Source organism: Erpetoichthys calabaricus, chromosome 13, assembly GCF_900747795.2.
Source record: "Erpetoichthys calabaricus chromosome 13, fErpCal1.3, whole genome shotgun sequence".
NCBI lineage: Eukaryota > Metazoa > Chordata > Cladistia > Polypteriformes > Polypteridae > Erpetoichthys > Erpetoichthys calabaricus.
The window spans coordinates 1221907-1235883 of record NC_041406.2 but is presented as its reverse complement, the minus strand read 5'-3'; the positions used below and the strand labels follow the sequence as shown (position 1 = coordinate 1235883).

The following is a 13977-nucleotide window of genomic DNA, read 5'->3' as shown; positions in this document are numbered from 1 at the left end:
TCTCCATCTCCATCCTGTCTCCATGCCCAGGATAAGTGAATGGCTGTGTCGTGTGTTTTTGGTCATTTTTGTAACTGACATGAAGCTGTTATTGTGGACGGAGAGCATCCGTCCATCCATCCATTATCCAACATGCTATATCCTAACTACAGGGTCACGGGGGTCTGCTGGAGCCAATCCATTTTTGTTTAAAACCGCTGTATTTCAATAAAAACAGTAGTGTGGCTGTAACCTGAAACTGAGCGGTCTAAACAGCTGTGAGTAGTTCGGTGTTTTAATGGTGTCGAACTGAAGTAGTCGGATGTTAAAGCTATGCAGGATACACTGGAGTCTGTTATAATTCTAAGCCCGAGGTCTCCAGCTCCCGTCCTGGAGGCTCTTCTGTGTCTCTGAGTGTTAGCGGAGGTGAGAAGAGTGTGGTACAAACATAACTTCAATTATATAACACTAGCCTTGCTACCTGTCTGTGATATTTGTAAATTATGCTACCTTCTGCCCTTTGTGTACTTTCAGCACCTTTCCTCCGTATTTGCGTGTGTCTGAACTGTCTTCATCAGCGCATGTTCCCTTAAATCCTGCTTCTCAGACTCCATTATTTTCGAGGCGACCTTTCTCCCTCCTGTCCAGTTTTATACTCCGTCTTTGAAGGCAGCTCTGTCAGCGTGCGTCTTACACTTGCACTTCCTCTTGTATCATGTCGCCAAAACTGAACTGACCAGTCCGATTTGTTCTGAGGGAGTGGGCACACATTCCTAGATATTTTATTAAGCATTCTAATTCTGTATTTAAGGAATTTGTTACACACTCTCAGTTCCCTTTTTTGAAGTTACTCTTGATATGGAACATGTTTCATCTCTGCTTAGCCTTTATTAAATAGAACATGCAAGATGTTGTGCAGGAGGGTTCCATTTATTTAATTCCATTGACTTTCTTTTTGTCTTACTGAGTGCAGGCTCAGAGTGCCGGAACACACTTTACAAATGATCAGTTTCGTAATTCAGAAAGCTACAGATCTGCTTTAAACACGTGGCATAACAAAGCAGTTCAGATTGTCCAGTCATCAAACCTGTTAAATACTTAAATCTAATTATTTGTTTTATTTCCTTCATCTGCCAAACCTCTGACCTGTGCTTTTCATTCCTCATCTGTCAGTTTGTTGTTTTAATTCCTTTTGTGTGTTGGCTGATGTGTGTGTTAGTGAGTGTAGCTGTGTGTGAATGGGCCCTGTGACTGACTGTTGCCCCGTCTAATGCTGGTTCTTGCATTGGGCCCAATGCTGCTGGGGTTGGCTCCTGCCCGGAGACCCCAAACTGGATTAAGCCAACTTGAGATTGCAAGAATGTAATGAATAGGCATTGCTGTGAGCGAGTTCTATATGAAGTGCGTCATATAAAAGCTGAAAATGAAATCCCCATTTCTCCAGGGTGGCCTGTGTTAATCTTTACTATTCCATTTCTACCATCTCCATAACAATTTACTACATAAACCTGCCTGTTTTTAGTCTACCTGCCTGGTGCCAGCCATCCTTTTGTGATCCCTGAAGCCAAACCCACCAGAATTGAGAGTCAGGAAGTCCTCTAGTGACATCTGCTGGACTGAAGTGTAACTGCACCCTTGAGTTGATATGTGGAAAGAAACACTGAAAGCTTTGCTGTCTGTCCAAAGATAACGTCTCGCAGCACTGTAAATGGGCCAGTCATGTTTTTGAGTTTAATTCTTACAAGTTAAAGGGGCCACCTGATTTCTACTTGGTAAAGTTTCAAATGGTTAAGTGTCACTTGTGGTGTTGACATCCAACTCAATAAGGCAGACTGGAAGTTTTTATTTTTTCTTTTCATAAACACACGTCCCTTCATTTTAAGTCTCTTCTATGTCCACTTGAGGTTTTTACATTTTTCATTGATAATATCCAACAGATGATAAATGGTTAACTTGTCGTTTAAGTCATTGATGCCCGACGGAGTGTCTACCTAAATTTCAGCTAGTTGTGAATTTGTTTATTTAATGCCATGATTCAAAATTTCATATGGCATTTGTTTGCCATATTGTGCTGTGAGACACCATGTGCTTCCTTCCCAATATTCTCTTGTTTTTGCATATTTGATAAAATGAATGGCCTCAGACTTTGAGATAAAGTGCAATAGCAGAGAAAGAGCACCTGAGAGAGAACATAATGCAGTTTTAAAATCAGGACTTTTATTCAAGAAACAAAATCATCCACCCTCCTGTCACCCATGTAAAAATGTAACTGTGCCCATACTCGGTTGCTAAAGCAATTGTCACAGCTCTCCACTTCGTGTCATTTGGTCCCGGCCTTCCACACTGACCAATCTTCTTTGCTGCACTACTTTAATTCAGGGGTTTGTGAACATCGACTGCTCATCTCTGGTACTGCAACAGCTCCCTATTGGCTTCAAGTGAGGACTTGGACGAGGACACCCAAACGTCCGAGCCGTTCAGTTGTACGCTTGCTTTTGTGTTTTATGTCCTTGTCATGCTGCATAGCCCATCAAGGACAGATGAATGGAAAATCTCCATTAAAATATTCTGGCCAAGTGCATAATTCATGGTTGTTCCCATGATGGCAAGTTGGCAAAGCATCCTCGCACCATCACACTACAACCTCCATGTTTAACTGTAGGGTGGATGTGCTTACTTCCCAACGCCATTAATAGTGGGCTCTGTGTCCTCCACAGAGTTCTACTTCTGACTCGTCAGCCATTATTTCAAAAGACTTGAGGATCTTCCAAGTGTTTCTTTGCACAGATTTTACTCTTGAATAGCAGGGGCTTTTATCTTGCTGCTGTCCTATGAATCCTATTTTTCCCTCAGTCTCCTTCTGACCAGACCTGAGGCTGGAGAGGCCTTTGTATATTCATCTGGGATCCTGTCTGACTTTTTGAATGTGTCATCACTGTGTTCTTGGTGTCATTTTTGTGAGGCCAGTCTTTCTTTTCATTTTCCGACCTGCTTAATTCTTGAGCAGGTTTGGTGGGGTGGTGTTCGGCTTTAGCAGTTGTGGGGGGTTGATGTTGGTGAGCAGAGGGCAAAATGCAGGAACAACTCCTGGACAGGGTGCCATCTCAGGGTAAGCTCACCCAAACACTCATACTAGGGATAATTTAGCAATGCCCATCCACATAACTTGCATGTCTTTGGACTGTGGGAGAAAACCAGAGCACCTAGAGAGAACCCACACAGACGCTGGGAGAACGTGCAATCTCCTGGGAGGGCCTGGGACATGAACCCTGGTCATCTTACTGCAAGGCAGCAGCGTTACCACTGTACCACCATACTGTCAGGCCAGTCTTTCCTGCTAAAATTCTCAGTTGTTCTGCCTGTTCTCAATTTGTAGAGACTCGCTCTCCCTATGGTACATTAGACATGGCTTTGTTATCCTTTCCTTATTGGTAAGTTTCCAGTCTTTTCTTTTTTCCTCATCTCTTCTGGAGATTCCTTTGATGGAGGCCTGGTGTTCTTCTAGAATCTTTGAGGTTATGACTTCACTCTCACAGGGAGGATCAACATATGGGGAGGGCTGGCTGCGTTCAGTCAGCCGATTCTAATGATAGTATCAGTGAACTCTATCCAGTTATTTGAGTGAGTGAGTTCCTAAGGGGGCAATTACATTTTCACAAAGTCAAACCAAAATTAGAAATGATGTACTATGTTTTCACTGGTTCTCATTATGTAATATTACATTTTGTCTAAAGGCCTGAAACCATTCATTATGACAAATGTACAAAATTCAAGGATATCGGAAATGGGGCAAACCTTTTTTTGTAGCACTGCATTGATGTGTTTCTGTGGTCTGCTTTTAGAGTCGGTGATGATGACCATACAAGGGAACACCACTGTCACCATTGCCTCTGCATCCCCCAGCAGTAAATGCGCCATATGCATTACAACTAATGGCAAGCAGGCCTGCACTTCCAACATCACCCTCGCCTCGGGCCCAAACAGGACATTTGAATTCAACTGCACACAGCCACAGGATTTCTTCAACGTAGAGATCATCAGGAGTATAAGTAAGTAGAAAAGAAATCCTCTTTCATTACTACAACAGCATTAGTACAGCCATACGTCTTCTGAAAATATAAAGAACTTAAAAAAAAAAAAAAAAAAAAAAAAAATCAGAATACGATCATTTAAACAACTCCAATGTGAAATGTGAATTCATAGCTTAATGTTTAGAGTGTAAACATTCTTATTTTACACAAGTGTCATAAGGTAGACATTTTTGTTACATAGTATTTAAAATAAAAGAATCAATAAATCTCACCTGTTTAGAAAAAAAAATACATAAAGCTAAAGAAAAAGTTAAGAAGGTTAGAGGCACAGCATTTCAGCCGTATAGTTAAACACGATGAACACCTGAAGCATTGTGTCTTGAACCTTTTTTGAGTGTTGGAATAACCTTTATCTATTTCTTTTTGCAGATGCCCTGACATGTTGTAACTGTTTGGTAATTCTCCTGTTTAGTGTAATGCCAGTCTTTACGTAGTAGTCTGAGCTAAATGGTTTAGCCCGTGTTGATGGTTAAAGGCAATTACGATAAGGTTTTCCCAGTAAAGGTCATCACAATAATCTGCAAAGAAGTGTTTGGCTGATATTTAAGAAATCCTATTGAAGCAGACGTGATAAGCGGGATCAAAAAATGACAGTTTCAGTGGCCTTCATCTGCAGAGGTGCCTGTGTGGTGTAGGCCTCAAAAGGCAGGGTGCAGTCTGGGTGAGCTCACCCCTGAGATTTTGGCAGTGGACTGAGAGTAAAACCAAACCTGTTTCTGACATCCTTTTACCGGTCACACGTTTTTTAAATACATCCATGCAGCACGCTCTCGCCAGTAGCAATACAGACCCCTCGGATTCTGTTTTTGGTTTTTTTTTTTTTTGCACGCCAGTTTGTGAATTAATCCAATCTCTGGACAACTTCATATGCTTTTCAGAGGGTAGAAAAGTCTTTGTCCTTCTGCCTATTATTCATTCAAAATTTTTGTTTTTTAAAAATGGCAATAAATTACATTTTCTTTCCAAACTGTCAGCTGGTAGGTTTGTACAGACTGTGCTCAGAGTAGCAAAACTCCTGTTTGGCTTGACAATCTGTGCCATTTGCTGATTTGACTTGACAGTCTACAGCATATAATTAAAAAGTAGTTTGCAGCCATTTGATTGCAGTGCTGCTGCCATCACTTTAATAACAAACACACTCATAGTGTAAATGGAAAAAAGTGTAGTCTGCCTTTCTACAAAGTTTTATGTTTGTTTATTTTAAATTTCTATAGTTTAAATGGTCAGGTTTTAATATTTTGTGCACACTCTTCTGTTAGACCCCCTTGCCACCATCCCCCAGTGTTCTGCATTATGCTGACAGCCATGAGTGCTAAAGACTTTGTATGTGACAAAGATATAAATACGATTCAATCATACCATTTTCTTGTCTTTTCAGATTGCAGCTCTAATTCATGTGCTTCTGATGTCGCTGAACTGCTCTCCTTAGATTTCCCAAAGTTCAACAGGACCTTGGTTTGGATGATCAAGGTTTCTCCTCAAAGGTCACTTGTGTTGAATTTCCCAGGAACTGGCATGAGCCAAATAAACCCTTTGGAGAACTGCAAAGATCAGATGACTTACACCATCCTGACAAAAACAAATTACAACCCGACAAGTATTGGCACATTTTGCAGGCAAGGTGCCATTTCTAAAATAAATGTCATGAATGAAACGAAGCTGTACCTCAGAATCCAGGGCAAGGAAAAAGTGAATCAATCAGGGTTTACCATCGAGATCACAAAGTCAATCAAACGTAAGTATGAAACATAATCATCAAGTGAGCTGTAGCTTTACTCAAGGTAGAACATTGATCCAGTAAAAAAATAAGAAAAAAACTGTTTAAATTGTTAATGTTGCATTACAGAAATCTTCTTTTTGCCAAAATTAGTTTTTTGAATTCCTGGTTACTTTTAGAAATGTGAGGTTTTTTTTTTTTTATTCATTATTTTCATTTAAGTGCATTTTAATTGTGTTAAATTATTTTGACATCATCCCACAATGCCATTTTGTTTTCCATTATGGATTGTTAATATGTTACTAAGCAGGGACAACATTTACATTTACATCATTTAGCAGACGCTTTTATCCAGAGCGACTTACAACAGTGTTTGTTTTTGCATACCCCTTGGGGTCAGAGCGCAGGGTCAGCCATTGTACAGTGCCCCCTGGAGCAATTACAGGTTAAGGGCCTTGCTCAAGGGCCCAGCAGAGTAGGATCTCTTATGGCAGTGACGGGGATTCGAACCGGCAACCTTCGGGATACCAGCGCAGATCCTTAGCCTCAGAGCCACCACTCCGCCCCAAACTTGCTGGCTTGTCCAAGACTGTGGATAACATGAACCTATTGTGCGACTTAATTGCATGTTGATTTCTGTTTTTTATTTTCTGCTCTTGGTTTGTTGTGGAGGAATGGTTTAGCTTTTTATTTTTGACAAACAGTGCATTAGTCTTCATGGTTAATGGTTCTGGGTTTGGTTGTTTTGACAGCGTTCCATTTCCTGATTTCTTATCTCCATCATCCTATATCCGTTTCCCTCGAGGCAGAACACATTTCAGATTTTGCCATTGAGACTTAAAACATTTTAAAGATTTTGGTGTTTCATCATTGGAGAAATAGTATTTGAAATGTGCAAACATCCTCTTTAATAAAATCCCTGTGTGCGTCCAGGTGTCCGTGTGTGTGTATCTTCTGGTGAAGTGCGATGCGCGATATTACTGTCAGAGAAAGTTACAGGCGTTTTATGGAAATACAAACCAGTATTACTGCGAGAGGAAATTAAAGGTACACAATACAGTGACGCATATTACAAAAACATACAAGCCAGTATTACTGTTAGAGAAAATTAAAGGTATATTACGAACGTACAAGCCAGCGGACATACAAGACAGTATTACTGTCAGAAAATTAAAGACACACAATACACGGCGGCAGCCCACGAAGAACGGTCAGCTCAGCAAGTAAACATCAGCAAAAGAGAGGCTGAAAGACAAAGAATAATACAACCAACAAAAAGAATGAGGTCAAAGTCCCTTGCCATTTAATATAGACTGTTCCTACTACTGTTTATGTACTACTGTTCTAGCGCCTGTTATTGTAACGGGCTTAATGACTAGTATCTCATAATATGGAAGATCATGTACAGGATTAATTAATCTCATGTAATCCCAAATCACTATTCTCCAGAAACCCTCTTTCAGCCCATCTGCCATTGAGTGTTACCACCCTGTCTTCCATCTTCCATTCCTGTCCAGGACGCCTCAACATGTGGTCCATAAACAACCTTCCTCTTATCCCTCTGGCAATATATCCGATCCTTTCTAATCTGGATTCCTGGTCACTTCACAAGTCACACAAGCTCTTAGATCTGCTCGAGCAGCTTCTCTCTCCTCTGTCCTTCTTGATCTTTCATCATCTTTTGACACCATGAACTGCTCCCTGCTTATCTCTTCACTCAATAAGCTCAGAATCCAGGATTCTGCTTTGAACTGGTCCAAGCCATACCTTTCTCACTCATCCTTTTGTGTCTCCTGGTCTAACATCTCCTCCACAGAAACTTTCCACAGGTGTGCCTGAAGGATCAGTGTTTTCTCTCCACATTCACTCCTTAGGCAATGTAATTTCTTCTCATGGCTTCTCCTGCTACCTAAATGCCGAAGATTCTGATTTTTCTCTCATTTTGCCTGTTACTGCCCACAGGTTTCAGCCCAGATCTCTGGTTGTCTTTCTTCCCTCTCATCATGGATAAATGCACATCACTTTAAACTTAACCTTTCCAAGTCAGCATTCCTATACTTGCCTTCTGATTCTCCTCTCTCCACTGGCTTCCTTTTGAAAATTCTTGTCTTGACCTACAGTTCACTGAAAGGTTCTGCTCCTCAGCATCTCCAGGCTTTGGTCTCTCCATATGTCCCTTCAAGAAGGCTCCGTTCTGCCTCTGCCTGCAGACCATCCATTCTCTTGCCAGACAATAATAATAATCACGTTTATATCGCACATGCTTAGCTTCAGGTGGACTACCAGTTCTGAAGTGCAGGTTGTAGTGCTTCAGGGGTGCCAAGACTGCTCATATTTCTCCATTCTTGCTCCAAAGCCGTGAAATTACCTCCCTGTCTACTTCAGCTGGATCCAATTCACTCATTTATGTGTCTTTTGAAAATGTGCCTTTTCATTAAATATTTTAGAACTGCTAAGTTTCTCTTTTCTAGGGTAGCAGCTGTTGTACTGGCAAAGATTAGGATGCTGATTTGTGTCTTAAGGCTGGTTGCATGTTTAATTATGTACTCGTAATCGCATTACTCCCTCTTGTTATCTTGCTCTTTGTTACTTTTGTTGCTTGCACCTTCTAAGCATTCTCGCCAAACTTGCTTTGTAAGTTGCTTTGGATAAAGGCATTTGCTAAGTAAATTAATAATAAACTACACTCATAGCTTTAATTATGTTGACACATTGGAGCAAACAGTACTATTCTGAAAGGGACAACCAAAGCTTCCATTACTATGCTGATCACACTATGGCTGGCAAACTGTCTCAAACTTGGAAGCGTCAGAGAATTCACTTGTAGCAAAGGTATTTAATCAAAATACTCTGATGATTATCATGAGCATTTAAATTAGAATAAAAGAAGACAATTAATAATATTCAAAGTTATCTGAATAATGGTGCAAAACAGAAATTGAAAGATGTGTGTTACATTTGTGATTTGTGCTAAGTGTCTATACTTGGTATGTGTTGATTTCAGTTTCATGCAAGCGTAGATAATGCATTTTTTTGTCATCTCTCTCTTTAAGGGCTTGGTATTGTTGAAGTGGTTTTGTCACCAGGTTTGACCTACGAGTTTCTTTCACCCAACTACCCCCAGAGTTTCCCTGATGACGACCTGATGTCCTGGAATTTTGGTGTCCCTCAAAAACACAATGCCACAATCCAGTTTCTAAATTACAGTCAGCCTGAATGTGAGAAGAAGAGCGTAGCAGTAGAATATGGTCTGCCAGGTACACCGACTATTTCCAAACCATTGACAGACATTTGGCAAAATCCTATTTCTGGAAACTTTAACATGTCTCTTCGGAACTGTGAAGTGACACCCAATGACCCTGGGATTCTCAACTTGCAATTTCAAGTGCAGGTCTCCAATACCAGCTTACCGGGTATGTAAAAATCATTTCAGCTTAATCAAACTGAAGCCCGTAACCCAAAAGAAAATTCTGGGTTAAATGCTTCTATGTAAAGTACAAAAAAAAAAAATTAAAACCTGTTTTAGTTACTCCATGTAATGAAGACTGATAGATTGATTCATTTTTTGAAGTGCCATTAGCAGAATTCTCCATTACACAGCACTTGGCACAGATAGATAGCTAGCTAGCTATCTATAATAAATATATCTATCTATCTCTCTATCTCTCTATCTCTATCTCATCTATCATAAATATATATATATATATATATATATATATATATATATATATATATATATATATATATATATACACACACACACACACACAGTGGGTACGGAAAGTATTCAGACCCCCTTCAATTTTTCACTCTTTGTTATATTGCAGCCATTTGCTAAAATCATTTAAATTAATTTTTTCCCTCATTAATGTACACACAGCACCCCATATTGACAGACAAAAAAAAGAATTTTTGAAATTGTTGCAGATTTATTAAAAAAGAAAAACTGAAATATCACATGGTCCTAAGTATTCAGACTCTTTGCTGTGACACTCATATATTTAACTCCGGTGCTTTCCATTTCTTCTGATCATCCTTGAGATCACCTTCATTTGAGTCCAGCTGTGTTTGATTATACTGATTGGACTTGATTAGGAAAGCCACACACCTGTCTATATAAGACCTTACAGCGCACAATGCATGTCAGAGCAAATGAGAATCATGAGGTCAAAGGAACTGCCTGAAGAGCTCAGAGACAGAATTGTGGCAAGGCACAGATCTGGCCATGGTTACAAAAATATTTCTGCTGCACTTAAGGTTCCCAAGAGCACAGTGGCCTCCATAATCCTTAAATGGAAGACATTTGGGACGACCAGAACCCTTCCTAGAGCTGGCCGTCCGGCCAAGCTGAGCTACCGGGGGAGAAGAGCCTTGGTGAGAGAGGGAAAGAAGAACCCAAAGATCACTTTGGCTGAGCTCCAGAGATGCAGTCAGGAGATGGGAGAAAGTTGTAGAAAGTCAACCATCACTGCAGCCCTCCACCAGTCAGGGCTTTATGGCAGAGTGGCCTGTCGGAAACCTCTCCTCAGTGCAAGACACATGACAGTCCGCATGGAGTTTGCTAAAAGACACCTGAAGGACTCTGAGATGGTGAGAAATAAGATTCTCTGGTCTGATGAGACCAAGATAGAACTTTTTGGCCTTAAGTCTAAGTGGTATGTGTGGAGACAACCAGGCACTGCTCATCACTTGTCCAATACAGTCCCCACAGTGAAGCATGGTGGTGGCAGCATCATGCTGTGGGGGTGTTTTTCAGCTACAGGGACAGGACGACTGGTTGCAATCAAGGGAAAGATGAATGCGGCCAAGTACAGGGATATCCTGGACAAAAACCTTCTCCAGAGTGCTAAGGACCTTAGACTGGGCCGAAGGTTTACCTTCCAACAAGACAATGACCCTAAGCACACAGCTAAAATAACGAAGGAGTGGCTTCACAACAACTCTGTGACTGTTCTTGAATGGCCCAGCCAGAGCCCTGACTTAAACCCAATTGAGCATCTCTGGAGAGACCTAAAAATGGCTGTCGTCCAACGTTTACCATCCAACCTGACAGAACTGGAGAGGATCTGCAAGGAGGAATGGCAGAGGATCCGCAAATCCAGGTGTGAAAAACTTGTTGCATCTTTCCCAGGAAGACTCATGGCTGTATTAGCTCAAAAGGATGCTTCTACTAAATACTGAGCAAAGGGTCTAAATACTTAGGACCATGTGATATTTCAGTTTTTCTTTTTTAATAAATCTGCAACGATTTCAAAAATTCTTTTTTTGTCTGTCAATATGGGGTGCTGTGTGTACATTAATGAGGGGAAAAAAAATGATTTTAGCAAATGGCTGCAGTATAACAAAGAGTAAAAAATTGAAGGGGGTCTGAATACTTTCCGTACCCACTGTATGTATGTGTATATATATATATATATAATAATATATATAATAATATATAATAATATAAAATCTGCCCATCTCTCTACTCCTGACTTCACGCTTCCTCCTCCCCTCGGCCCACAGCTTCTGTCTGGGATTAGCGCGAATATATCGCTACTGCAAGCGAACTATGATTCTTAGCGCAATGAGAGAACTTGCAAAATTAACCGGAATACTCAAGCAAATTCTACAAAAAAAACATCTAAATCCGTTAAGTAGTTCTCTCGTGAAAAGCAGACAGTCATACAAACAGGTCTAAAAAACTATAAGAAATTTTGCTCTTGGACAATGAAATTTTTAAAACCATTTCTTAGCGAGCACCTATGGGCCAAGGGTAACCTACATCCAAATTTCAAGTCCCAAGTCCTCATGGTTTGGGAGATTTCGTGATGAGTGAGTCTGTGGTATTTGGCTTTTCTATATATATATAATATAGATAGATATGATATGTATAATATGTACTTTTTTTTTTTTTTTTTTACTTAGCAAGCGCTTTTGTCCATTGTGACTTACAAAAGCACATCAGTAGTAAAGACTAATGAATACCAATGATTGTTAGTGAGAGTGGGAATGTCCCCTCCCTGGGTAGGTCCCTGCCTTGAGCCCCAAGATTCAGGGATTGCCACCATCTCCCCATGATCCTGAACTGGGCCAAAGCTCCTTCAGAAGTAGACAGGGAAGTATACTCTCAAGTTCACTGGTTAGCCCCCTGTCCTTTATTGACTTTGAGAATGCCCCAGTTTGAGTGTGTGATAAGTCTGTCATGTAATCTTTTTTTCTTTTTTAAATTCCTTTTAGCACGCTATACTGTTGACCTACAGAAAGAGTATGGAATGCTTTTGAAAATAAAGCAGAAGAAATTAAACCGAGACTGTCAGATCTGCATCTCTACAGACTGTCAATCAGAAATTACTCTGCAGTCAGGCAACATTACAGATGTACTCATTCGTGACTGCAATATAGAACATCTTGGTATGGAAATTAATAAAGTCATAGGTGAGAAGTTAACTTTTTATTTCAGCAAATGTTGTACTAAATGAATCCGTTGAATTAAAGCCAGTGTCATAAAAGCAAATGGCATGTAGAAGGGGTCTGCAAAGTCTGTCCTGAAGGACTCTAGTGGCTACAGGCTTTTGTACCTTACCAATTTCTTAATGAGAAGTCAATTATTGCTGTTCAGGCTGTTATTGCTCAAGCAACATTTTTATGCTTCATTTTAATTGTCTCGCTTATTCCGATTCCCTGCCCTTAATGGCTTATTTTAGTCTTTAGTCTAGTCTTCACTATTTTAATGACTCATTAACAGTAAGATGCAGATGACAAAGGGACCCACATTTCTCCATCGAACTTCTTTCCCTTTCACCGGTGTATTCATCATGAGCTTCTGCTTTAATAAAGTATTTAGAAGGAAACTGAACAGAAAAAAACTGAAGAATTACTAATCCACTTCAGAATACAAATCATTTAGATGATACTCTTGGAAAGGAAAAAAAAAATTCTGTGATATAAAAATGAGCTTATATGGCAGACACCCCATTAAATATAATTGGCAAGAATTTGTTTCTAATTAAGCAGTTGGTTTGGATCAAAAAACCTGCAGACACATCAGCCCTCCAGGACAGACTTTGCAGACCCCTAGCATAGGACATGTTGTTTGTGTACTGCATGGTGATTGCGGTAATGCCTTTGGGCCGTGTAATTTAATCCCTGCAAAAGGAAAAACGTACAGCAGCATCAGCATATGCAAGATGAAACTGTGATGGAACAAATAATGTATGCAGGGGTCAGGCAGATCCACACCTGGTAGAGAAAGGATCATTGTGCTAAAGGTGACACTTCATTTTATTTTGTGTTTTACGATAACATGATACAGTAAATCATCAGAATGCATTTTACTTTTTAAACAATCAGACCAGGCACAATACTACTTCACACATCCACAATTCAAGGGTTGAATCCCACATCTTGTCATTGTTTATGTGAAATCTGAGCATGCTTCCCATGTCTGCAGGGGTTTTCCTCTGCCTTCTGCTGTTGTCCTTCTACATTTCCGAAGACCTGTAGGATGAGTTCATTGTTGACTCTGAATTGGGCCTCTGTGGGTGTGTGCTTGGGTGGGCTCCAGGATGGGCTGCCTCTTTTTCCCAGGTTGTTTCCCACTTTGAGTGCAGTGTTGCTGATTGTTCCCCAATCCTAAATGGGATTCAGTGGAATTGTAAATGAATGTTTGTATGGATGTATATATAATTAGATATAACTAACAGAGGACTTGTTAGGGTTGTACAGTGAGTGTGAGGACATCGAAGAAATGAACCAGCAGCCTTGATATTTATGCAGCATTTGACTAACACTCGGAACTCACCATTTCTGACATCAGACTTGGAAACTGCAAAGAGAACACACCTCAAACTTGGAATTACTACTCACAAATTCAGGCCAGGGGCCTCATGTGTAAACAGTGTGTACGCACAGAAATGTTGTGTACGAACGTTTCCACGCTCAAATCATGATGTATAAAAGCTAAACTTGGCGTAAAGCCATGCACATTTCCACAGTACCTCATACCCTGGTGTACGCAATTTCTCCGCTCGGTTTTGCACACTGGCGGCACCCAGCGTCAAAGCAGTGCTACTGTTCCTGTGTGGTCACCCTTTCTTTTAGATCCACATTTCTGACGCGGCTTTATAAATACACTGAAGCTAACTGCATATTGTTTATTAGTGTAACGCATCTGATTGTAATTAACCTGCAGCAATATAATGGTCCAGG

General features: G+C 40.4%; 2 protein-coding genes across 3 annotated transcripts in view; both read left to right on the top strand.

Annotated features, from left to right (window-relative positions):
- cdcp1b (CUB domain containing protein 1b) overlaps nt 1–13977 on the top strand; it is a 62471-nt gene that overhangs the window by 32582 nt on the left and 15912 nt on the right. For both annotated transcript variants that reach the window (XM_028817863.2, XM_028817862.2), the window contains exons 2-5: nt 3822–4028; nt 5449–5805; nt 8841–9200; nt 12007–12204. In XM_028817863.2, coding sequence (XP_028673696.1) covers nt 3822–4028; nt 5449–5805; nt 8841–9200; nt 12007–12204 — 1122 coding nt within the window. The remainder of the gene's footprint in view (nt 1–3821; nt 4029–5448; nt 5806–8840; nt 9201–12006; nt 12205–13977) is intronic.
- LOC114663918 (transmembrane protein 158) overlaps nt 1–13977 on the top strand; it is a 91313-nt gene that overhangs the window by 77106 nt on the left and 230 nt on the right. The window lies entirely within an intron of this gene.